Genomic DNA, 27,550 nt, shown 5'->3' on the forward strand with positions numbered 1-27,550 from the left:
ACGAGAGCACATTTAATTACGTATGTGTGTGTGTGTGCTTGCTACCAAGGTGTATATCATGTTACCATTTAAACAGAAATAACCAGCACTAGCGAACTGACACAGACAAGAATTTGATGCAAACATTCGTAATTTTTACACTTGGGTCGTTTATTTAAAGACATCGATCACAATTGTACACATTCTGTCTAATTCAAGAATAACTTGCACTGAACACTTTCAACATATCTTGTCAATATATAATACATAGCTGTACTGTATAGAAGCTTTGCAATGAATGAATTAGGTCTATACATGATATATATTTATATATGTACTGTATATCTTGTACATATATATATATATATATATATATATATATATGGCTGTTCCATGAAGGCATCAAGTATTATTTTGTCAGCACCATAATTATTAAATCATAATAATATTAATGCCCATAAAGACAAAATAGCACTCTGTAGTGTAGTCAGTTGACGGTAGCTGACAAATTGAATGTACTGTATTATGTGTGTGGATTTTTTAAATTACATTATCGTAATTTTTCTTTATAGTTTGGTATGGTCTTATGCTATCAAGCACAATACCCACGCCAGTGCTTATAACTGCACACCGATATTATTATAGCAGCAACAATAATTGAAAAGGCTTTTTTTTGTGCTGTCTACACAAAACATTTTCAACACTTCAATTCGGATTTCATAATACAGTATATTGTACCAAACGGGTACTATTCTAGCAGGCAAGTATAGTTTGGTCACATCAGATTTTCCATGGATGAAGGAAATCGACAAGCTTCTGACTTTACAATAAATAATATTATTCTGGTACATCTCTTACATTGCCTGCAATATTCAGATACTGTTGCCTGAAAACAGGTGGATTTTGTGAGAATGAAACCGGCGGTTTGCTTGAGAAGAAAAGTGCGCTTAACCCTAAATCCCATCGGGTTTTTTGAGGGACTTGACACCCCCCTCCTTCAGATCTCGGTCGTGGATCGCGCGATCCTCGCGAAAATTTGCACTAAGGTAGAGGCCAATGTTATCTACAAGACTGGATAGTTAGATTTTTCAAATTTTGTGTTTTATATTAATTAATTTATGCTAATTTATGCAAAAATTCCTATAAATAAAAAGATAAAGCTCCAAGACTTCTCATTTTTGGTGAACATATTCTTTTCAATATCCTCAACAATATTGAAGCAAAAATTCGGTTCATAATTACTTCTTATGTATTTTATTGTTTATTGAATTTCTGTGTTTTTTACTTTTAGTTTTTGTTGCTTTTTTTCGTCAAAATTTGTCGCAGAAACTTTTTAAAGCATAATCAGGCTAGAATAAATCATTATCAGCCATTGAAAGTAAAAATATTTATTTTTATATGAATTAATTGCAAAAACACAATTTACATTGGATTTGTACACAAAATCATGTTTTTGAGCAATTTTTTGGGTCGACGAATTTTTTTCAAAGGGGCGTGGCTTCAAAACGGTATGCCCGGGAGCGACAAATTTGGTCTCAAAAGTTGCGCGATATATACTTGAAAGAAAAAAAGTCGTAAAATGTCGCGGCGAGAGCATCACGCGTTGCGGAATAATCACGCGAAACGTCGGGGGGGGGGGGGGGGGGGTATAGGGTTAAAAGCGCCAAAGCAGTAGGCCTACATGTCTTAGCTATCCGTTTTAGTTAGGATATTAGTCATTAGATTTTGAATTATTCTGCTCATACACGGCTACACCATAAACTCGGATATGTATAGGCCTACAGGCGACTCCCGTTATAACGGAGCCGTCGGGTCCGTCAGAACGTTTTCTTTCGTTATATCGTAATTTAGTTAAATTGAACCCCCCCCCCCCCCGACATTTCGCGCCACGATTCCGCAACGCGCAAAGATTTTGCCGCGTCGTTTCATAATTTTTTTTATTGAAGTCTCCCGCATATTTTGAGACCAAATTTGCGACGTCCGGGTACACCGTTCTGAAGTTAAGTAATGTTTTGCATATGCATGTCAACCCGAAAACAGCTCAAATTCATGATATCGTGTGCAAATCCAATGCAAATTGTGTTTTGGGGTTAAATTGATACAAATTAGATCATTTCAACTTTTAACCACTGAAATTAATTGAATCTAGTGTAGATAAGCTTGAAAAAGTGCCTGCACCAAATTTTGGCAAAAAATAGAAAACAAAAGGTCGAAAAAAAAACAATAAAATACATAAGAAATTAACAAAACAATAAAAAACAAAAGAAATTGATTTTGATTGTGCTATTTTTTACAAGAAAATTGTTTGATGTGTCTTGAGGAACTCTTGACACAAAAATTTAGCACTCCTTCAATCTTTTTAATGGAGTTACAGGTGAAAATATGATTTCAAGCATACATTTGCATGATTAATTTATTAAAAGTAGAAAGCCAATATTTTTCTATTCTATGACAATGTAATCTTGTAGTTGACATCCGGCTCTATCTTTAGGCAAAATTTTGCGGCGATCGCGCGATCGGCGGCCGAGATCTGAAGCCCTCCCCCAGTAAAAACTCGGTCTCAAATAGCCCAGTTAAAATAGGGTTAAAGCGCGATAGGCCTACATGAAGATTATAATGTAGGCCTATATAGCTAATGATTTGGGAGCATGAATTTTTACTTTGCTGTAATTAACGAGGGTTTAGATAATACACTATGTATGTGACTTGCTCGTTGCGGGAGTGCACTATATAAACAGTGCACCTCAAGAAAAACAAGACGAACACGATTATAACGAAATGTCGGATGTAACGAAGTGAGATTAAGGTAACAAAAATTACCTGTATAGGGACCATTCTTCATATAATTTATTTGTTTGGCTATAACGAAATGTCGATATAAAGCAAAAGAAAACTGCCCGTCCCGAAGACTTCGTTATACTGTAATGGGAGTTGCCCCGGGGAGTTGCCTGTATATCATTCTGATGTATTGTATTATGTTCTCATTAATGATTCGCAAGATAATAATCTTAGTCATCGAAGAGTGTGATTAATGAAAGTAGCCATCGCAGGCTTAGGCAAAATCGGCTCAAAATGAGGTGAAGACGGGATTTCATTATCTAGATAGTCCATATAACATAGGTTTGCCTACAGTGCACTCGGTTAACGAACACGGTTATAACGAATTCCCGGTTACAACGAAGTAAAAATTCAGGCTGCAACATTATCCTCTCTACATATGTGTTTCTATTGTTTATTTGTTCGGTTATAACGATATTTCGATACAATGAAAGAAACTGCAGGTTCCGAGGACTTCTTTATAACGGCGGTCCACTGTAGTAGGCCTAACTAACATGTTGTGGCAGTTCAAGTATTGCTGTCTTGGTCGTAATACTAATCACTGAAAAAATAAATGTATAAATCATGCGAACTGTGATTCAACCCTAAAATGGCATTAAGGCACTCCATCCTCACGCGCAAGCGCGTGCTTAGCAAAGGACCAGACAGGTTAGTAATTGCATTCTTCATCAGCGACCAGGATGAAATATTGATGCTCCACATCCTGGTCGCTGATAATGAAGAATGCGATCAATATTATATTAAGTGTGTGTGGATGATATCAGCAAAGACTGCATTGTGTGGCGAAATTACCAAATTTTAGTTTAGGGTTTTCTCATAAAGGCTGTCAAGAAAAAATAGCGCATAAATATAGTGCAGTTTTGGGAGGTCAAGGTATTCATTTCGCAACAGTTACAGTAGCAGGTGTGTTATGAGGAGTTGTTGGGAACCTCAGTGACGAGGGGTCGGCCCTGGATGCCCGCCCAGAGGTTGTCGACGCAGTTTTGCATCACCTCGTCCAGAGTCCTGCCGACGAACGCCGAGACGTGGGGAGTGACGATAACGTTGGGCATGTGGAGGAGAGGGTGCTCCTTCGGCAGGGGCTCAGGGAACGTGGCGTCTAGCGCCGCACCAAGGATGATGCCATCTTTCAGAGCCTCCACCAACGCCTCCTGGTCGAAAATTAGACCTGCATCGAGCAGTGGCAGCACACGAGCGCACATTATGCATCGATCACCCACGGATGCACATCCATATACGCACATACCATCACATAAAACAAAAAACACAAAATAACAAAGAAACAAACAAAGTGACTTTGGTTAATCGACGTAGACCACTATTGTAAAGTTCCTTCCTACTATATACAGGATTATAATTGAATGGTCAACAAAAATACTGGCCGTTGATTGGTAATAATGCAATGACATGTAGGCCTCCGGTAAGAGCAGTTCAAGCATTTTGACTGGTTTTCAACGAGGCTAGAATGGAAGGATGTTAATTATGTAGTCTATGTAGCATTGTCTATCGTTGTACATGAAAGTCCCTGCATGGGAAGGTTTATTTTCCCCTCGAGACAACATAACTGCTTTCCATCAGAGCTGCCGGCAGCTCTGCTCCCTTTGGGCGAATTATAATCTCTGGGGGGAAATGTCACTGTTTGACACAAGCATTCATCTCATCAGTTGCTCTCTGTCATATTGAGTGAAACAATGTCTTAACACTGAGGGTTCTGCAATATTTCCACTGATGTTGGTCTGAGACAGCATTATCGTCATGTTTCACGAACAAGGTTATTGCTCATTAGAAGAAACTATTGGGGTAATTTCCAATATTGGACAGACATGATAATGGATAAAATGCATGTCATCATGAAGACGTTGAATGTTGACCATTCAAGCGTATCATACCTCTCGCAATATTGACGATGATGGCGGTGTTCTTCATCAGACTCAGTTGCTTCTTGCCCATCACGTGCCGCGTGCTGTCGTTCAGCGGAGCGGCGACGACGAGGAAGTCTACGACCGGTAGCATTTCTTCCAGCGTCGAACAGTACGTAGCTTGAACCTCCTTCTCCTCCTCTTCACTCCTGCCTCGCCCAGATGAAGACACATAAGAGTTACGTTCAGACGGTGATCCTTAACCCCGAGGACAAGCTCTATCGGGTGTCAAGTGCCGCACGGTCCATTTTGTTACGAAATCAGTAGTTCCGTCACGAAATGACTGATTTCTGTACGAAATGGATCATTTCGTCGACGATATGACTGATTTTTTTTTCGACAAAATGACCATTTCGTCGACAAAATAACTGATTTCGTCACGAAATCGACAGTGCGACACTTGGCGCCCCATAGGGCCTATCCTAGCAGTTAACTTATCCTCGAAGTTAATGACTACCGTCTGTACTTCCTTATTATTATTCCAAGTTTTCAAAACGCGGGGTGGGGTCACAGATAGTATACATGAATCGAAATTTAAAGCAGTCAAAGACGCTAATTATGCAATAGTATAAGAATTCGTGACATCGTCAGATATTGTAATATTTCACGGGAGACTTTTCAGAGTGATGTAATAGCCCGCGTGCAGTTCTGATGAAGAAGAGTAGAAAGTGTCGCATACGGTAGCTTTTATGCAAATTTGTATGACAGAAGACATCAAATAACATGGAGTACATGTAGTAGGACATTGAGACAGGGGTACTTCTTTGCCTGTCATCATGGTGTGTTTTGACCAGGAATAAAATACATTGTAACTGTATGTTTGCGTAGTCAATTTTTCAGCATAAAGTATTGCCGTTTATTATTTTGACATGAATTTTCCACATCTCAACTACCTTTGAAGTAGGCCTACTCGGAGAAATCATTGGTAGCCTATATTACGGGCATATTACATTCACTTCTTGCTCTTCATTTTCGGTTTCGTGAAACACAGATTCTTTATTTTACGTCAATTTGAAATCAAGTACACTGTATTCTGCATCATATCCGGCGGAGAACATGAGAGCTGGAGAAAGAAAAAAAAATCTCTCTTTCCAAAGGTACACTTTCCTTTATTCTTTTTGTTGTGTTTTTTAGATTCTTGTTGTCTTAGTTATAAAACTATACAATCTTACCACACACCATATTTATAGGCCCTATACAGAACATACTGATTGCAAATTGATCTCTATATCGCATGCTAAACTCGAAGTCAACTCATTACCGTTTCCTCCTGTTATGGTACAGCACCCTCATTTTGAATCCTGCCGCTCTCCTCGCGACCTCGTATCCGATTGCCCCCATTCCCAGAACGCCGAGCGTTGTTCCCGACACGGGAATCCCGTACAAGTCGTCTGTTCGCTTCCATCCGAGATTCAGTGAGTCCTTGTCGTAACCACGCGCTCTCCCAATACCTGTGTTACGGCGACACAACGAGTTACTTCAAATTTTATGTTTTATTTTCATTAAAACAAAAAGGGTAAAAATAAAACCGATATCGAGCAGTCATTAGCTTCACCATCGCAACTGATTGAAAAATTGCCATCCATCGACGTATAGCAGAAATTGACAATATCATTCAGTTACAGTATTGCAGTACACCCGCTGCAATAAATGATAAGACTCATTACCGGCCACTGGAAGCTTGGTATCTAGTCGCTGGTCTAGTGGATATGACGCGTGTCTAACAATAAGGAGGTCATGGGTTCATGTCCCACCCTAGTAGGTATACCTATGATTTTTATTAGGCCTATTACTATACTATAACGTCTAAATATTGAATAATGATCAGTGCTTATTTACGTAAATTAGTCAATAACTTGCAAACTTCTTCTTTTTCGTCTTCATCTTCTTCTTCTTCTTCTTTCTTTATTCTTCTTCTGTTTCATGGACTACACAGACAAACTTTGGACTAATTTTGTACGCGTAATATCACCTGCATGATGTGCTCAAAGGTAGCTCAGAAGAAAGTACAGACAGCTATGATAAAAGAAGCTAAAATATTAGTGGGGAGATCTCGTTGACTCACAGACCGGAAGTTTCCGCGCTGCGGCGAGCAGCAACCCGAAAGCAAAGTCAGCGCATGTGTCATCCAGGATGCCTCGAGCGTGGCCGACCTTTAGACCTAGTTTCCATAGCAACGGGAGATTAAGGTGATTGGTACCTGTGCTGTGGGTCGTTACAACCTGTGGAGAATCATCGCCGGACTCATGAGAGGGAAGAATGTGTTGATTTCGTTCTTCAACTCTCTCAACTCATTTAACACATGGGTACATGAGATTATTGTGGGGAAACGCTCATAAAGTAGTATGCAAAAAAAAATGATTAAACAATAAATAAAACACAACAAAATAGGAACAGAAAACCCTTATGCATTAAAGGGATCGTATACATTATAGTTTTGGTTGAGCCTTAACTTCAGGTTTATATCATTTTTTTGTTGAGATAGTGAGAAACCCCTTATGAAATTTGAAAGAGCATGTAATTTCAAGAGGGATTCAATGCTTATTTGATGAAAATTGGTTTTGAAATGGCCGAGATGTCCAAAACAGAGCGATCCTAATAAAGTGTGGGACCCACATTTTATTACGATCGTTTTGTTTTACTTTGTTTTTGGATGTTTCAGCTATTCCAAACCCGATTTTTATCAAATAAACTTTGAATTCCTCTTAAAATGGTATGCTCTGAACTATTTCATAAGTATTTTCATGGTATCTCGCAAAAAAGGTTAAAGCCCAATTTTGTACCATCCCTTTAAGAAGACACCGTATAACAATTCCGCGCAAGTGATTAAGATCAGAGGAAATTTCCCCGCGATGGCAAAATTTATTAGGTCTGGCCAATTCCCTCGTGCTCGTTGTAACTTTGTAAAGTCTCTTCATTTTAATATATCATGCAAACCTAATGTAAGTATACCATCAATGCAATGACAAGTGAAATTCATTCAAATCCGTTCACTATAGCCCATTACATGCCTAAATGAAAGTAACCGCCGTCAGCAGCGATCAGCAATTTTTCTCCAAGAATTTTTTCATGGCCAGTATAGGCCTCATAGTTGTTGCAGAAACAAACATCTTTTGTGTGTGTGTGGGGGGGGGGGGAGCGAGGAGCGTTGGGATGAAGATTTTCTGAGTATTTTACGACCACTTGGGCTCTGGAAGGAGAATAGCAATTTTGGGATTACGGTGCCCTCTATTTGGAAAATTAGAAATTAGAGATGATACTTCAAATATATCGTCTTTAATAATGAATGACGATTTACAGTATGCAATTCGTTTCTGCTAAAGACATTTGGTGAGGATAATCCCGGGTCACCAATTTGTCTGTACTTTGAAAAAAAAAATGATGTCCAGTTTACAATATGTAGATTATATGCTCTTATCGTGTACACATCAGTAAATATAAATACATCATGCTCTAGCTGTACATATATGAATTTTGTATGAATATTTTATTTATATATTATTAATCGAATGATACACGTCTTACAAGCACCGCATTTCAGTAGATCACTCTTGTCCATCGCAATAAATAACTTCTTTCTTGTCCTCGCCAAGTATGTATTGTTCCTATCATTCATTGGTATAAATCTGTGTATCACTTTCTTAGGACTTGTACTTCTTTCAAATTGTTAAAACAATATGATTTGTCAAATGCAGTGACGGTTCCAGGAGGGGGACTTTTTTTTTTTTTTTTTTTTTTTGCTTGTCAGCTGATGAAACTCGGAAGTAGCATTTGCTTTGCGCCCCCCCCCCCCTTTACGGAATTCCTGGATCCTCCCCTGAAATGTATACTTTGCATGATGTATTACCTTTAGTTGGATGGAAATAAAGTAATTGTTTATTCATTTATTCATTCATTTTTGCGGTAAGAGGGCGTGGCATTAACGAAATTTACTGCTCACCTTGAGGTTGGGCATGCTTCGCAAGATCTCTTCGGTTATCTCCGGCTTGTAGAACGGTATGTGAAGAAAACCTTGGATCCGTTCGCGGTAACGCAAGGGGTCCGCCACGAAATCATCCCAGATCACCAACCGAAAGTTCTCCAGGAGTAACCGCTTTGAAGATTCCCTGAACGGCGTAGCCGTCGTCAGTATCCACGGCTTGACTGAGTCATCTTGGGCATCGGTCTCCATGGCGACGGTCGAGTATCTTAAGGTTCATTTAAGATAAGATGTGTGTGTGTGGGGGGGGGGGGGGTGGCAGACAGAGGCAGGGAAACCCAGAAGAATGTCATTACACATAAATTGAGCAGCTGCAAAATTTATCATTCAATAAAAAAAAAATGAGTTTGCGTTAGTTCTAAATTCGAAATGAAGAAAAACCAGCAACATGCATGACACTGTATGATTATGAGATGATTACTGGCCAGCAACATGAATAGATATATCGAGATGATAACGATATGAAAATAGGCCTCATCTTTGCTTTCTATCCAGCGTCTTACCAAAACGCTTGAGACGCACAGACACAGTTGCACATTAATGTATATCATGTGCATTTCCCTATAGTGGTCACTGGAATCAAACTTGCGTTGAACACATTACCTACAGCGTACAAATTATACTCGTGACCTGAAGAGAGATGAATCGAGAACTCCAGTAATGCAGGCTGTCATATTGGCTGATTTTTAGGAGTATAGAAATCATGTTATGGCGTATAGACAATGATAATTGAAACTCATCAGAACATTGTTTAAACACGAAATCCAACACCCCAAATGAATAAATTCTTAAACAAAACAAAAAAATCCCTACAGAATAATATGTTCCAAAAAGGACAAAAATTGAATAACAAATAAGGAAGACATGACATTTAGAATGTCCCCCTTTTTTTTGGGGGGGGGGGGGGGCACATTTCTCGACCCACCCTTATACGAATATTCAAATAGGAGAGCGAGTCGATGGTGTCATGTCCTCACAATTTTTCATGTATGTCATGATATGAAATTAGGAGGGGGGAATTCTATTTTTAGCTATGATATAGGCCTACAGGTAAAAGCACATTCCCATACAAAAATAATTTATATCTGGGTTAACATACATTTGTTCTTTTTTTAATTTGTGTAGTTTTCAGGCAAGTTTTATATTCACACAGCTGAAATATATTTTTGTCGTCTCTGTATGAAATGAATTAATAAGAAAATGTGAGGGAATGGCACCATCAACTTGTTGATTTGAATATTCATAACGGCTGGTCAAGAAGCTAGTGTTTTCCAAAAGAAACTGAAATTTCAAAACATCATAACTTCCTTATTTCTTATCCGATTTTGATCATTTTTGCACTGCGTTCTTCTCTTTCTCATGGAATTGATACCAATGATAGGCCTACATTTGGAGTGGATCTCTTCATGAATATGGACAAACAGTTGAGATTCTAAAATAAAAAAAAACAACAACAAAGAAGGAACGGCAGCATATCACATAACAATTGAAGACCACCCCTTCCCAGCGGCTGTGTGCCTCGACCTCTCGATCCCCTCCACCCTCCCTTTTCCTCCCTTGTGGGTCAATCCCCACCCCCCCCCCCCAAGCCTTCCTGCATATACTCACGTGCCAACACATAAACACACACACGAACCAGGTGAGGCGAATATTAGAAGTACATGTACATGTACTGATAGGCCCAAGGAAGGGTATTGAGCCCAGCGAGGTGAGACGAAACATGGCATGCGTAAGAACACACATTCAGGCCATTCACCTACCTCCCTATAGCCCTATACACCTTTTCAGGCAGTAACCAGCTGGAATTACCGGAAAGCAGCGTAGAAACCCGTTTCCATTCGAATAATAATTAGGATCATTGCCACAACGTGCAGAGTCGAGTCAAGGTGTATAAGTACCTGGTGGAAACGATCCAGTGTCTAACAGTGGGTATTCGGCGTTGCAACCCCGCGTTTCCTTTCAAAATGTGATCGGTACCGACTGCCAAAAACGAACGAAGGAGCATACCGTTTGCTCTTCCTAATACGTACTATAGCGTATGAGCTGTACCTATACAAAGACATACAGAAATAAAGAAAGAGAGAAAGAAAGGGTCAAGAAGTGCTTGTGCAGATTCGTGTGACGTGGGGTCGCACGTACACATAATTGTATTACGTAATGTCTTATGCAAACTGTCTCAGAGGGTAGCATATTTCTCGTGGTTAGGCAGCCTTCCACACGAAAGAAATTTCAAAGAAATTCCTTTCCTTGCATATGTGTATAAATAGAGTGAGAGGAAGGTGCGAGACCATCATTTCTTTGTGTGCAGGCAGACTTCATCATGTCTTCTTCCGACGACAACGACACACGCTTAAGAGCCGGAAAGCCGACGACGGGGGTCGAGGAGCAATTAGCCAGCCAGGCCGCGGAGATACGTCGGCTTTCGGATGCCCTCTCACGGCTTTCCGGCGAACACAGCCGCAGTGCTCAGCACGCGATGACCTTGAGCCCTAGGGCTGGAGACGACATTAGTGTTTTCGCGGACGACACGTCCCTCACAGCAGGCCTCCGCGGCGAGGCTGCCCTTTCGCTCCCGGGAGAGCGTTACGACCCATAGTGGAGTCGCTGCTTTCCGCTTTGTCCCCCAACCCTCGAGGGGACGTAGATTTGGAGATGGACAGCGAAATGTACACAGAGGGAAGAGACCTGGGTCCCCCTCTATTCGAGAAATTGGCCGACAGGCTGACAAAGTCAATGACCATGCCCCCCGAAAAGACGGCTTTGGAACGCATCGGGGAAAGATACAAAACGCCCTCCAATGCCCCCGCGGCAAGCGCCCCGCGAGTTGACCCGGAAATATGGAGTACGCTACCGGGCCGCGTCAGGGCTAAAGGACGTGGGAACTCAAAAGCTGCTGCGACAAGTCGTAAAAGGGGCGCTGCCCTACAGCCTTATTCTAGAGGAACTAAACGGCATCTCAAAGGGGGAAAAAGTTCTGGATATCGAAAGACTGAAAAGTCTGGCTTTGGACGGCCTAACCCTCTCGGGATACGCTGTTTATGAGCTCAGCATGAGGAGGAGAGAGGATCTTAAAGGGGGTATCGCGCCGCGATACCGTGGATTGTGTAGTAGGAATACACCCCTCGCGGACACCCTGTTCGGGAGCGATTTGTCGGCCACTATGAGAAAGGTATCAGACGCCTACAACGTGGGCCAGAGGGTCCAAACGACCAGACCTCCCCGCAGCCGTGAGGCGACGGCTGGGGACAGACGACGCCCCTTCAGGGAAACGTACCCATATTTCATCCCCCAGCGTCGCTACCCGACCCGTCCAGCACAGCATCAGGCTTGGGGGCGAGGCTTTGCTAGTGCCACAGTGTCCCGCCCTCCCACACATCCGGGGCCTCCACCAAAGACTCACTTTCATCCCCGCGTCAAGCCTTCTGGCGAGTCAAAAAACTAGTAAGTCCCCCCCTTCAAGCGGGGCGGTTATCGTTCTTCAGAGAGGCATGGTCTCAAATCACCTCAGATTCTTGGGTTTTAAACGCCATTTCGGGTTACAGAATCGATTTCACTGCAGTCCCAACGTTCAAATTCGTTCCCGGGACTCTTCCCTTCTCCCAAAATGAAAGGGATGTTATAAGCAATGAAGTTCGCACTCTGCTTTTAAAAGGTGCAATACGAGAAATTGATAAGCAGGAGTGCGCTTTCGTGTCATCTATTTTCGTCATTCCGAAAAAGTCGGGAGATTTGAGACCTGTAATAAATCTGAAAAACCTTAACCGCTTTGTCAAGTACGAACATTTCAAAATGGAAACTTTCAAGCTCGTTTCAGAAGTGATTACTAAAGGTGATTTTCTGACGTCTATTGATCTAAAAGACGCTTACTTTTCCATTCCAATTCACCAATCTCAGCATAAATATTTAGCATTCAGCTGGAATGACAAATTCTTTTGCTTTCAGTGTCTTCCGTTCGGTCTCAGCTCGGCTCCAAGGGTCTTCACCAAAGTTATGAAACCCGTTATAGCAACTATCCGTGCTAAAGGAATTCGAGCCCTTATTTATTTAGACGACCTTCTCATTCTTTCATGTTCCGAAGAGGAAAGTCTTGAGCATACAAACTTTGTAAGGGAGCTATTGGAATCCCTTGGGTTTATCATAAATCAAGAAAAGTCTTGCTTTCAGCCAAGACATACGGCTATTTACTTAGGTTTCGTAATCGATTCATTATCCATGCATTACAGCATTCCTGCTGAAAAAGTACAGAAACTTCACGGCTCCGCCGTATCCCTCCTGAACAATAGTAAAGTCACTATTAGAAGCCTGGCGCATTTCATTGGTCTTATTGTTTCTATTTTCGGCGCCTATCCACTCGGTAGGCTACATTACCGCCAGTTGGAATATGCTAAAATCCAGGCCTCTTCTTGCATACTTAACCCACCTGCCAGGGCAGAAATTCAGTGGTGGCTCGCACAGCCCGTGCATTCCTTTGTTTCCCCCATCCATAGACCCAACCCATCTGTCACGATCTCTACAGACGCCAGTACACAAGGTTGGGGTGCATTGCGTCATTCAGATAACTCCTTTTCACAAGATCACTGGGCAGAGGAAGATCGAAATTTACATATCAATGAGCTCGAGTTGCTGGCTGTTGAACGGGCCTTGCCTGATTTATGCACTGACTGCTTCAATGAACATATTCACGTTCTGTGCGACAACAGCACAGCTGTTAGTTACTTAAACAAGATGGGAGGATGTGTACCTCGGCTAAACATAATAGCCAATAATATTTGGAAATGGTGCGTTAAGAGAAGCAACTGGTTATCTGCCCATCATATTTCGGGCATGCATAATTCGTTGGCGGATTCATTATCTCGCAGAGATCTTAATAAGGAGTTACACCTTTCGCCATGCATCTTTTCTTCTCTCATTAAACAGCTACCATTTCAACCTTGTATTGATTTGTTTGCGTCACGATTTACCCACCAATTGCCAGTTTATGCATCATGGAAGGCGGATCCAAATGCATACGTCATAGACGCCTTCTCGATTTCATGGGAAAATTTAACTCCATACCTTTTCCCCCCATTTTGTCTTATTTGCAGAACCCTTCAGAAATTAAGAACCGATCGAACACCGTATGCCATCCTAGCGCCAATATGGCGAGCGCAACCATGGTACCCCACGCTACTCAATATTATGGTCATCGCCCCGCCCTTGCTCCTCCCAGCGGATTGTCTGGTGACCCCCCTTCCCGACCCCAACCTAACTCTACGCCTGGCCGCGTGGATTATCTCATCAGCAGAATGCAGTCAAACGGACTTTCTCAAGTCGCTACCGACCTTATCGCACACTCATGGCGGGAGCGAACGAATAAGCGATACGAGTCGGCATGGCAACAATGGTTACGCTGGTGTTGTAAGGAATCATTTGATCCCTATTCACCGTCTATAAGTGATGTTGTAAATTTCTTAGCTCACCAATGCTCAACTGGGAAATCGTACTCTACCATAAACTCATATCGTTCCGCTCTTTCATCTGCCTTTCCTCCTATCGATGGTCATAATGTGGGTAAACATCCGCTTGTTTTGAGACTTATGAAAGGCATTTTTAATACAAACCCTCCAAAACCACGATACCAAAAAACGTGGGATGTTGCGTCTGTCCTTAAGTACATTGGTTCCTTACCCGACAACAAGGACTTGACTCTTCCTTTGTTAACCCGAAAGTTGGTGGCACTAATGGCACTAACCTCCGCACAACGCACACAAACGCTTATGTGCTTGTCTGTAACATCTCTCCATCTTGAAGAAAATAAAGCCTCTTTCAAGATTTCAGAGTTACTCAAGACTACTTCTAAATCAAACTTTGCCGACCAAACTTTGACGCTCTCATCATTTGGTCAAAATTCTAAATTATGTGTAGTCAAAACGCTGAGAGAGTATTTGGAACGCACTAAGTCTTTGCGTACAGATGAGAGACTTTTTGTATCAACAATAAAACCACATAAAGGAATCACTTCAGCTACTCTAGCTCGATGGATGAAAACAGTCCTTCGGGATTCAGGCATTGATACATCAGTCTTTAAGGCCCATAGTTTCCGCGGCGCCTCGACAAGTTGTGCTCTGGCCCACGGAGTTTCGCTACATGAAATCTTGAAAACGGCAAATTGGTCTCGAGCCGAGACGTTCAGGAAATTTTACCACAAACCTATTAGTGACTCTACGTTCGCAAATGCGGTCCTCAATTCTGTAAACTGAAAACATCAAAGAGCCCTGAGATATGATGGCCTAACAAGGCTTGATAACGTAATAGGGCTATCTTTCACATTTCTGTGTGATCCTAATGATAGATCCGACGATTTCGGATGGTTGATTAATTTCCTTTGTAAAGCTTACATAGCATCTAATAGGGTACAAGTTAAACATCCTACAAGGCGTAGGAAATTTCTAGGTTTCGTTTAATTGTGCAGTAATGGTATAGACCCAGGACAACTTTATAGATGTATAGCAGAAATGATTGTATTCCTTAATCATTCCTTTGATTTGTGTCATGCGTATGACGCTCCATACGGCGATTTGCACGAAGGACTCAACAATTATTCATCGTAGATGAGAAAAGGGAAAAATAGCTTGCTTACACCCGGCACTTCATATGAATGATGACCTGATATGTATGTTTGGTTCGGGAAGTTTACTTTCCTTGACATTAAAGAAATGGAACAAATGGACAAATACTCGTGTTTGTTTATTTCATTGTCATCGTAGTTTGGCAAAAATAGCTTTTGCGGCTCACTTTGAACATGCTACCCTCTGAGACAGTTTGCATAAGACATTACGTAATACAATTCCAAAATTATGCAAGTAAATTATGAAGTATAATTAGAATTGTATTAGTAATGTTGAAATGCAAAGTCGAAGAGGGTCCCTCCCTTGAGAAGCTTCGGCTCCTCTACAAAGTCAATGCCCTCCCCGAACAACAACTTCTGCCACAGAAGCCATTTTTCTTATCCATTTCGCTCAGACACGGGAGCTAAGTCCCCTGATCATTACTTATCATGAACATGTAGGTCATTCACACTGTCTTGTGGAGAGCGACGAATGTATAGCTCGTACGTTAATTAACGTGGCCATGGTCAAATGCTGATGAGGTTTGGTGATCGATGTGTTGCGAAGTGTTTTTCAACTTGCGTGATCGGTGATCTCCAGACGTTTGTTGTGTGCAAAGTTCACCCTTTGGGGTGACAACACTGATACACAGCTATCACTTCTTTAAATGGATGGTCTCGCACCTTCCTCTCACTCTATTTATACACATATGCAAGGAAAGGAATTTCTTTGAAATTTCTTTTGTGTGGAAGGCTGCCTAACCACGAGAAATATGCTACCCTCTTCGACTTTGCATTTCAACATTACTAATACAATTCTAATTATACTTCATAATTTACTTGCATAATTTTGTAATTATGTATAATTAGGTTCTGCATCTGCCTCCAGTTCGTTGGCCCTTAATCTGACAGTATACGTTTAGTTTGGCTTCCAGACCCTCTGCTAGTGCTATTTCGCTATTCAGGATAATGACGCCCTTAACGTCGAAAACTGTTATAGCTTAAGGTGGTTTTGTCCTGCAGAGGTCTTCCTTTATCATCAATTCCTCAAAGAAAATATAGGTTTTCCCCGCCCAGTTTCATTAGATTTGCATTCGATTTAACGATCGATGCGGGCATTCAAGTTCAAGCTGAATTTTATAATATATTTTGGACGGAGATTGGAGGAGTAGTAAGAGAAGCCTTAAATGAGGCATATAAATTAGGGGAAATGTCATCTTCACAGAAGCAAGCAGTAATTAAGTTGATTGCTAAGGATGGGAAAGATCCTTATTTATTGAAGAATTATAGACCGATATCTCTTCTTAATGTAGATTATAAGATTTTAACAAAGATTTTAGCTAAACGGATAAAGGAAGTTTTGAATGAAGTTATTTTGGGAGATCAAGTAGGTTATATCGAGGGAAGAAATATTGGGGAAGCCATTAGAATCATAGATGATATGATATTTCATACATCTTATTATAATTCACCAGGGTTTTTATTGGCTATAGATTTTGAAAAGGCTTTTGATTCTATTTCTCATCAATTTCTTCAAAAGGTTTTGCTTTCTTTTGGATTGGGCCCGTCATTTCAAAAGTGGGTACAAGTTTTGTATACAAATGCTTTGAGTTGTGTTTTGAATGAGGGGGTTTCTACCGCTTATTTTAAAGTGGAGAGAGGTGTTCGACAGGGTGACCCACTGTCTCCTTATTTATTTATTTTATGCATGGAAATAATGGCGCATAGATTACGAAGAGATAATTCTGTACAAGGAATAAAGTTTGGAGATGAGGAAATTAAATAAGTTTTATATGCAGATGACATGACTATTTTTGTACGTAATGAGAAATCAATTTATAGGTTAAAGATGTTGTTTGAAGAATTTGAAAAAATGTTGGGATTAAAGGTAAATATGGATAAGACTAAAGTATTAAGATTGCGATCATATCAGCATTTGAAATGAGATACTAATTTTGGAGAAACAGTTGATTTTGTGAAGATACTTGGGCTTTTCTTTTCTTTAGATGAGGGAACGAAGGAAAATATAAATTATAAAGGGATTTTTAAGTAAGATAAAAGTTCTTTTGAATTTCTGGAAACAAAGAGATCTAACTTTGATGGGAAAGATTCAATTACTCAAAGTACATATTTATTCAAAAGTTATATATCGAGCTTCTCTCACTCCAGTTCCCAGGTGGGTTTTTGACTCTTTAGACAAAATGGTTTTGATTTTATATGGAAAGGAAAAAGAGATAAAATTAGAAAAAATATATTGTTTTTAGATTATAGACAAGGTGGGTTAAAAATGATGAATTTTGTTGATTTAGTTAAAGCACAGCGAGTTATGTGGGTTAAGAAACTTCTTAATAAAGATGAAAATATGAAATGGAAGCAATATTTTAATTTTGTAACGAGAGATATAGGAGGAAAATTTATATTTTTGTGTGATTATTTACCAGCGCTGTTGAAAGTGAAAGCTCCATTATTTTATAGGGATTATAGAAGTGTGGGTAAAAGCGAAACAAATGAGAAGTAATGTTAGCAGTAGTTTGTATAGTGGTAATGTTATAATATTTAATGATAAATATATACGATTAAATAGAAATTGTATATATGATGAAAATATGTACAAAAAGGGGGTTTATAGATTAAAACATATATTAGGAAATAATGGTGAATTGAAATGTGATAGATATTTTAGAGATTTAGGTTTAGGAGTTAAAGATATTTTTTTGCTAAGATGTATTCATGAAAATATACCGATGGGTTGGAGGAGAAATATAAATGAAAAAGAAAGAGATATTTTGGAAACTGATTTTATTATAGGAGGGAAAACAATTGATATTAGCAATTTAAGATCAAAACAAATGTATTTGCAATTTCTTAAGGAAAAAGAAAGTGCAGTATCGATTTTTGATAGAATTAACCAAAATTATGGGTTTTCTGTTAAGGAGATACGACATATATATTTTTAGGCCAAGACAATGTACATTAAATAGCCGATTAAGAGAGTTTCAGTTTAAACTGATGCATGGTATTGTTTATACAAGTCACCATCTTTTCAGGTTTGGTTTTACTGCAAGTAACTTATGCTCTTTTTGTGAAAAAGAAGAAGAAACATACAAACATTTATTTTACATTTGTGAGCATGTGAAATTACTCTGGGAATTATGTGAAGAAATGATAGAGGATGTTGATTTAAAAAATTGTACTGGGAAGAAATTTTGTTTGGGTGGAAGGAGGATAATAGGGGAAAACATCAGTTGCTAAATCGAATTTTCATTTTGGTTAAATATTTGATTTTTAAAAGTATATGGAAAGCCGGATACATATAATGAAATAAAAAATAATATTTTAGAGGATAGATTTGAGGAAAAGAAATTAGCATCAATGAGGGGAACTTTAACCATTCATTTTAGTAAATGGGAAAATTTGAAAATCAGTATGGAAGGACCCGGAGCCAGATGTCCACGGGGAAGGGGGGAAGGGAGGGGAAGGGTAGTGGGGAGAGGGAGGGGGGAGGGGGAGGGGGAGGGGGAGGGGGAGGGGGTGATTAAAGGGAATATCGATTCCATTTGGTTGTTTATCGATTTTATTAGGGTGCATATTGATGTGTTCAATTTTTTTAATGAAACACCGTTATGCTGAAAGTACAGCTCCATTTAATATAAACATTCTTTTTTTTATGAATGCGCTGTCATGCTAAAATGACAGCTCCATTTGATTTTAATGAAAGTAAGTAAGTAGTGTATGTTGTTGTTGTTTTTTCGGTGCATTGTATATTCTTTACGAATGCACTGTTCCTGCTGAAAGTACAGCTTGGCTTGATTTCATTATAATTGTGTTTTGTTGAATCGTGGATTCTGTAATACATGTGATTCCATTTATCATGAAATTGTATTGAATATGGAATCAATAAAAGATTATGGAAAAACACAAAGCTCGAGTGAATTTGAATGATAACTGAGATTGACATTCAAAAAAAGTAAATATAGTTCATTAAATTTAATTTCATCAGCATGCGATTTCATGAGTTTCTCACACAGGGTGTAAAAAGGGCATTCAAATAAAAAATGCAAGTGCAAGGCATTCAAATTCGCATCAGCGCTGCTGTGGAGAGCGTTAAGGAATTCAAATTCACGATAAGGCAAACAACTACAAAGTATAGGCAGTCATTTTCGATGTTGCTTTTAATCTTTGTAGTTACTCAGCTGTTTGAATATGCACACTTTTTACTCATCATATAGCTAATAACTTGTGTAATCCCACTTTCAAACATATGTATTTACACTTTATTCATACATTACAGAGTATGCGTGAATATCTCGAATACGGACAGAATTATAGTGGATGAATCATGACCTTGGCAACCAGCAAATCTGGCAATATAACCCTTTGGTGAAATAGGTCTATCTACAGCTGATCCGATTGCGGCAACTTATGATATGGACACAGGGAACTAAGGAATGGAATCAAAATGGATCAATATTGATTTGGACGTAATGACCCCTAAGATATTCTGGGATATGGCTATATTTCCTAAATGTTACATCCATACTGTTAGGGATGATTTGAAAGTGACAGAAAGGTCGACAAGATAAAAGTACATTCAATACAATTAAGAATGAGACTTTGAAATGATAAAGAAATTGTATCCAATCGTATGAAAGTGAAAAAAAAGGCGCGTAGAAGTTGTGTATGTTGATTGAACTCGAACGTTAAAAGTGCGAAGTTGTGTTCCTATTGAAATTGAAACTGGTATTTGGCACGAATTTGAACGTCTATCCAGCTGGCACGAAATTGAATGCCAACTTTGAGTCGTTAAATTGAATGAATTTCTCTCTAGATTGAATGAAATAAAATCTAAAAGGAATGACATGAAATGAAACGTGAGAGTAGAGCAGTGACCAAAATCGCTTCAATTTGAAAGCCCTTTCATTAATATGAATGTAAATCTGATGAAATGGGGCCGGAAAACCTGATATAAGGTTGTGATTTTTATTTCTTATGTATTCTATATTTTCCCCTATGTATTTCTTTAACTTTTTAAACTTTTTGGTTGTGTGTTGGTGTGTGTGTGTGTGTGTGTGTGTGTGTGAGTTTTGGATTTTACTTGTTTTGGACAATGACGGACAACACTAAAAACTTACACGAAAAACAAAACACGATAGGCCCTTATCTTGCTCTTCATGCTCAATTCGTCGTTCGTTGTTACCATATTGATGTTCGTAGTTTCTCATGGGTAGTTTTTCTTTCTTTTTTTCAGCCATGAAAAATGCTGTTTTGTAACCTTTTAACCTTGTTTTGTGCGTAGCAAGAATGCTTGCTTTTGCGAGTCGACGAACCATGCGGGCCTGATATACCATCACTATTGTATTAATGCGGTACTGGAATATATAGTGCACAACAGAGAACTTGCGTCGAAGTAGATTAAATTTTGTATCATTATGTGCAAGTTACGACCCTATATAAGCGTTCAATCTAATTGTCCTGATGGTGGGCTGTGAAAAATCGCATCAAACTGATGTATGCAGCACTATCACGATCACGAGTATTTTGCAGTTTGTTGGCTGTCAGTAAATTTGAAAAACCGTCTGGAATGTTTCCTGATATTCCCTCATTATAGCATACGCTACCATGATAGGTGCTTTAATTCCAGCGTGTTCAAATAGAATGATCGAGCCATCGGCTATAGGATACGACCAAGACCAAGTATATAAAGAAGACGGCGGCTATTGAATGAGACTGGAAAAGGAGGGAGATGGGGGAATGGAAGAGAGAGGAGGAGGACTAGCGGAGGAAGAGGAATAGATTAGAAAACCGTTCGAGGAGGAGTTGGATCAGGATGAGGAAGAATCTGAAGCGCAATGAAGCAAAGAAATAGAAGGATTGAACGAGGAAGAGATGCACTTACAGGAAGAGGGTTAAGAAAGGAAGAGGAACATGCGGAGCGGGTATACAATTAATGAAGAAGTATAAGAGACACAGGCGACAGAGGTGAAGAAATACCGGGGACTGGGGGAGGGGGAAGAAAAAAAAACCAAGGAAAAGTAGAAATTACGCGGTGCGTAATATATGTCCCCGCCGGAAGTAGCATTTTGTAGCAAAATGTACAATACAGGTCAAAAATCAAGGTCAAAGGTCAAAGAAGTCAAAGGTCGAAATTCTGTGTACAAGTTTTGAAGCCCTCACCTAGTGCCATCACATAAAGCAAACGGAATCGAAATCGGGTTAGAAATGGCGAAGGAGTAGCATTTTGTAGCCATGCAATGTACAATATAGGTCAAAAATCAAGGTCAAAGGTCAAAGGTCAAAGAAGTCAAAGGTCAAAATTCGGTGTAGAAGTTTTGAAGCCCTCACCTAGTGCCATCACATAAAGCAAACGGAATTGAAATCGGGTTAGAAATGGCGAAGGAGTAGCATTTTGTAGCAAAATGTACAATACAGGTCAAAAATCAAGGTCAAAGGTCAAAGAAGTCAAAGGTCAAAATTCTGTGAAGAAGTTTTGAAGCCCTCACCTAGTGCCATCACATAAAGCAAACAGAATCGAAATCGGGTTAGAAATGGCGAAGGAGTAGCATTTTGTAGCTAATGTACAATATAGGTCAAAAATCAAGGTCAAAGGTCAAAGAAGTCAACGGTCAAAATTCTGTGTAGAAGTTTTGAAGCCCTCACCTAGTGCCATCACATAAAGCAAACGGAATCGAAATCGGGTTAGAAATGGCGAAGGAGTAGCATTTTGTAGCAAATGTACAATACAGGTCAAAAATCAAGGTCAAAGGTCAAAGAAGTCAAAGGTCAAAATTCTGTGTGGAAGTTTTGAAGCCCTCAAATAGTGCCATCACATAAAGCAAACGGAATCGAAATCGGGTTAGAAATGGCGGAGTAGCATTTTGTAGAAAAATGTACAATATATGTCAAAGGTCAAGGTCAAAGGTCACAACTGAAATTCTGTGTAGAAGTTTCAAAGCTCCCATGTATTGCTCTCATATAAAGCAAACAGAATCAAAATCGGCTCATAAATGACAGAGAAGTAGCAAATTGAACATTTTGATCACACACGGACGCACACACGGACACACGGACACACGGACACACGGACACACGGACGGACACACGGACACACACACGTACGGAGCCCGTTTCATAGTCCCCTGCTCGAACTCGTTCGGCGGGGACAATAAGTGTAACAATATTGCTACCTTTATAGCAATTGACACGACGCGAAGTTTGCTCCTGCGATAATATTTCTCCGGTCTTTATATTTTCTCCAAGGTCTTAGAGTTAGGGTTAGGGATGTGATAGGGTTTTAGGTTTAGTTTGATGTGAGGATTAGGATTAGGGTTATGGTTGTGAGTAGAATTCATGTTTGGCTTTAGCGCGCAGATAGGCTCATATTTCATGGGGGCAATTGTCGCAGGAGCAAATGTCATGGAACCGGCAATCGCATATAGAGTCTACAGCTTGGGTAGTATACAAGTCGCATTTTAGCCATCAGTTTGAGATGAGCGACTCTGTTAGGTGAGTATTGTCCGCAAGTCTTTTTGACCGGGTCTTTTGATCGCGTCATTCCGTCAGTCGCTATAGTGATTTTACTCAAACTCTAAATCTCGAAGGCATCAGCATTGCAGTATACATCGCCAATTCAGCCCTTGTGTCACCATTGGAGTGCAGATCACCATCACGAGGTGTCCCGGAAGCTGGCGATAGCCTGAAATCGGCGCGTCGGTTGACTGAATCAGGCAATATCCGGCAATAATTCACATATAAAATATTCCTTCTTTAACGTATTAGTTTCCATCTAGGCCCTTTGAATTAATTTTCTTCCTTCAGTGCTATAAATTCTTAACACTGTGTCCAACAAGGTGTCCCGTGTATCCGAAGTCTCGTCCCGTTTATGCGGTGAATCAATGTTATCTTTATTACCAAGCTTGATTGTGAATTGAAGTGAATAAGACTAATTTGGTACAAGCAATGTCTTAAGCTGAATGTGATACATACTAGTAATTCTCAACATTATCATGAACCATGCCTATAAAGAAAGACTAATTTGTGCAAAGTAGCAACGGCTTTGGATTAATATGTTAGATCAGTCAAGAGATAATGTGCATACATACAATGTAGAATAGACATGTAGCGACCGTGATAATCGTAATGAGACGAAGTTGCGAGCCCGCATTAATTTCAGAGTGTACAAACATGGCTTTCATAATTTCTTTCACCATTATCTCTGTGTGCACAAAAACTATCGTGACACATTCAGTATAAGTGAATTAAAACCGCCTAAGAGTTGACATGATTAAATCAAAAGAGACGTAAACGAGTTGAAGTCACCATTTCTGTGCAACAATTATTTATTGAAAAGAATGATGGGGGTGAATCACTCTCCCTTGTTGAATAACAACACTAGATATCTTTACGCAACAAACTTGTCGGGTTTGAGTTGACTTACCTCACTCTGCGCTATTAATATTACAACAGCGAAGGCATGTAGAACTCGGAATCAAGTGCCACTTACACACACGTTAGAGTGATGAAATGCAGCGATGTTCTTGGCCCATATAGGTTATGCCGATTGAGGCACCGTGTGAGATATTAATCTGCCTTCTTCACTGATTAATTGTCAGGGTAGTTTCACATGGCGATTCCCTATTTCATAGGACTACGGGTACATGTGCTGGTAGACGGAAAAAGAGCATTAATCTTACTGTCAAATTTTGAACGACAGATGGCAGCAAACAATTTAAGTCTTGGACGATTGGATTGTTCCCGTGATGCATCGCAGCAATGTAATGTGATGATCTCTCCTGATACACCCCCCCCCCCCCTGCAGAATATAAGTCTCTGCTGATGGTATAATGCCGCACTAATATAATGTGATAACAGGTTTTTCTTCTTCTTCGTTTTTTTTTTCAAAATATATCTGTATTAAACATACAATGCGCATATACAAAACATCAAACTTAGATTCTTTCATATTGTATCTGTAAAATATCGAAAAATTCACATTTATGGAACAGACTTATATTTACAATATGGAATCCTATATGCATCGGACATTCATGAAAAGAGAAAGAACTTGTTGAGAGGCGACTTTGATACGGCTTATGTCCAGTTTCCACACTTTAATGTGGACAATACGATTTTTAAAGTACTCCACCATAGATCATGAATAGTTCTGCTCAGAATGATTGTCTGCTCACATCCACGATGAGTTAATGCCCTTGATAAAATAAAATAGCGAACAAGAAATGTTGGTTTTTAAAATTCACTGTGATGAGCAACTATGATGTAATGATTAGGCCGCTATTCAAGTATCACCTTGAATAGTACGTGCTGGCGCACATCCACTTGACAGCAAAAGTGGTATAGGCAGTATTAATAAGAAAGATTGTTAATACATTTAATGTAAACTAACTAAATGGATGTTTTCCCAACTGTTAATGACGGACCATTCAGGACACTTGATCGACCACACCTGGGGTCTTTAATATCCACACCAGTTCTAAACGCCATGCATGCTCTTGACTGGCATTTTTTCGTAAAAGCATCAGAAACGCTTATGTGCACATTGCACTCAATGTACAGTCATAATCACATTACCTGTTCAATTCAATCCCCCCCCCCCCTACTCACTCACGTCAACATTCTCCATCATTTACCCAAAACCTGTGCAGTGCAGACACTTATGAGTAGTGTACTGCGGTGCACTCCCGTCATAACGAACACGGTTTGAACGAAATTCTTGTTACAACGAACATGGTTTTATCGAAATTCTCTTTACAACAAAATCAAAATTCAGGTCCAAGAGTTATCATCACTATCTTTATTCACTATGGTGTTCGACGTCAAGATGTTCAAGTCAAGAAATTTTGATATAACGGAAGTAAAATGCCGATCCCGAGGACTTCGTTATAACGGGAGTGCACTGTATTTTACTGCACTCTGATGAAACTGCTGGTTGTTTGTTTATTGTTTCGGTGACTTTGCAAGCAATGGCAACCGGAAGTGTTCTTTCAACGGTTATTTTAGCTCTATATTGTAAATAAAATTATGGTAGCCTTACTTTTAATGGTAACTCTGCTACCAGCATGGTGACCATCAAAGATTTCTCGGCGTTGATTGGCTATGGGATGTAGTGTTGCAATGGAACTCTGCTTGATTACAGAGTTACTTTTAATACCATTGTAAAGTTATCATAGTTTTACACAAGGGGGGACCTTGTTCATGTAAACAAACGCAAGTGAATGGGTCAAAGTTCTATATTAAACCACCGAGCCGAAGTGCTTCTGAAAGCATGCTCTGACTCTTGGCTTGGTCACGAAACTTAAAAGACAAGTCCACCCTCTTATATGCGAATTGACTGAATGCAACAATATCAGTAGAACACATCAGTTAAAGTTTGGGGGAAATCAGACAATTCATTCAAAAGTTACGAATTTTTGAAGTTTCTGAGCAGTCACTGCTGGAGGAGAAAACTATTAGAATGTATGATGTCACATGCGTAGAACAATAAAAGTAAAATACAATGAGAATTTCACAAAATTTAATTTATATAAAAAAAAAGTGCACATTTCCTCGACTTGACACTGACGTACATGATGTTGAGGGTAATATTACTCTCCCTGCCTTCTGAAAGAGGCAAGTTGTTCTTTTATTATTCGAGAAAAGTGACAATATGTTGAAGTTTCTTTATATTTTCTATCGTTCTACACATCGTGACATCACAAGCTGTAGTAGTCTCATCCAGCAGTGACTGAGTAGAAACTTTTTTATTCCTATACGTTCATTCAATCCACATGTCTATTCTTCAGCGACCTGTGCTCTCATGAAACATAAGATTGCACTCAATATCTGTTTCGCACAGAGACATCATTTGTTATATCATCAATTGCCCAGTGACATATTCATGAGTTTAGTGCACAGCCTTGGACAGTAACAAACACAAAGGACGTCACAATGATGGCAAGTCAAGCAATCATCGCAAATCAGATCACCAAATATGGCATGAAATCATGGTGAGCCTACAGTTTTCAAAGAATCAAATCTATATAAGATTTCAACATGAGGCTCACACGCGAACAAAGAAATCTGCAGTGTTTGCATGTTAGCTTGTACACGACACATTTTTTTTTTGTTATATAGATCATTCAAAACAGCTCTGTGAAGAGCACGATGTAAACTCATGAACATCTTGTCACATTGCAGATTTTTCGTCACGTCACTTTGAACGACATAAAGAGTAATCTATTTTCTTTTAATCTAATATTTCATATATATGTCCACATTCCACAGGAAATGGAGATTCTGCGAATTTGTCTGTCATACGAAGAAAAAAAGCACCATCCTAACCACAATACAAGATTATAGGAAAATCTTGTCACATTAGTGGGTGTTTTTTTTTCGGACCCGTCATTTTGAATGATGCACAGGCAACACTTTTTTCTATCATTAATGAATCAGATGTCCATATTCCAAGAGGTATATAGGAGAAGATCGACAATGAGTAAGGACTAGACCAGTTATATGCAGTTAGCGGAGGTTCAAATGAGATCTAATTTTAAACCATAACCATGTTATAAGAATCTTTTCACAAGATAACCACTTTTTGCTCAGATGCCACCATGTCTGTGCAAAGTTGGGTCATTGGTCAAATATACATGTACTTCATTCTGTATCTTCGTTACGACGTGTTATCTCTATGGGAGTGCAGTTTTTCTGCAAATGAAAATTGACATGATTATCTTTTTCGAGCACTAGTTCATTTATGGTTCAATGAATTTTTCTCAGATTTTAATATGTTGTAGCTGAGATCTTGGACTATCGTGAATGTACCCTTCGTTTTTTCATACGATGTCGGGATTACGTTAAAAAACTTGGTTGAATTTAAAGCTTATCTGCAATGTATTGAGATGTTTCTTTCTTTCTGCAACTTTCTTTGCAATAACTCAAGAAAAACAGCTTCTATCACCGTTAAATTTTGCACGTGCTTAGTTCATGTCACATACATTAATTCATAAAATAATAACTTTTTGATCAGACACCATTTTGGGTATGTCAATTAGGGTCAAAGGTTATAAATGTTTCATTCCGTATCTCAGTGAATACATGTCCTATCTCTTCCATATGTTTTACATTGATATAGCTGATTCTGGGTGCATGCACTGGTCGGGGAGGAAGGTCTCGAGCCTCGGTGATTAAGTTTGCCTTTTCCTCCCCTGGCAACCAGCAGCATGCACCTGGAACCACCACAATTTTTATATCATG

At 39.5% G+C, this 27,550-nt stretch overlaps 1 protein-coding gene across 1 annotated transcript; it reads right to left on the reverse strand.

The window, feature by feature from the left end:
* Positions 1-3,725: 3,725 nt before the first annotated feature.
* Positions 3,726-10,671, reverse strand: LOC139732874 (probable 2-ketogluconate reductase). Its single transcript, XM_071643711.1, has 6 exons — positions 10,614-10,671; positions 8,677-8,923; positions 6,802-6,958; positions 5,998-6,187; positions 4,707-4,885; positions 3,726-3,985 (listed from the first exon to the last, which is right to left on the reverse strand). Exons 2-6 carry the CDS (start codon positions 8,905-8,907, stop codon positions 3,726-3,728), a joined length of 1,017 nt encoding a protein of 338 aa, XP_071499812.1. The 5' UTR covers positions 8,908-8,923; positions 10,614-10,671.
* Positions 10,672-27,550: the final 16,879 nt, after the last annotated feature.

Source organism: Diadema antillarum, unplaced genomic scaffold (assembly GCF_040938485.1).
Source record: "Diadema antillarum isolate AM-2024a unplaced genomic scaffold, OU_Dant_1.0 seq00000454_RagTag, whole genome shotgun sequence".
NCBI classification, from domain to species: Eukaryota; Metazoa; Echinodermata; class Echinoidea; order Diadematoida; family Diadematidae; genus Diadema; species Diadema antillarum.

Coding starts and splice junctions, on each gene's coding strand:
- LOC139732874 (XM_071643711.1), bottom strand. CDS start 8,907: ATGGAGACCGATGCCCAAGATGACTCAGTCAAGCCGTGGATACTGACG. Junction 4,886..5,997: donor TACCATAACAGGAGGAAACG/GTAATGAGTTGA, acceptor TGGGCGAGGCAG/GAGTGAAGAGGAGGAGAAGG. Junction 3,986..4,706: donor CATCGTCAATATTGCGAGAG/GTATGATACGCT, acceptor TGCTCGATGCAG/GTCTAATTTTCGACCAGGAG.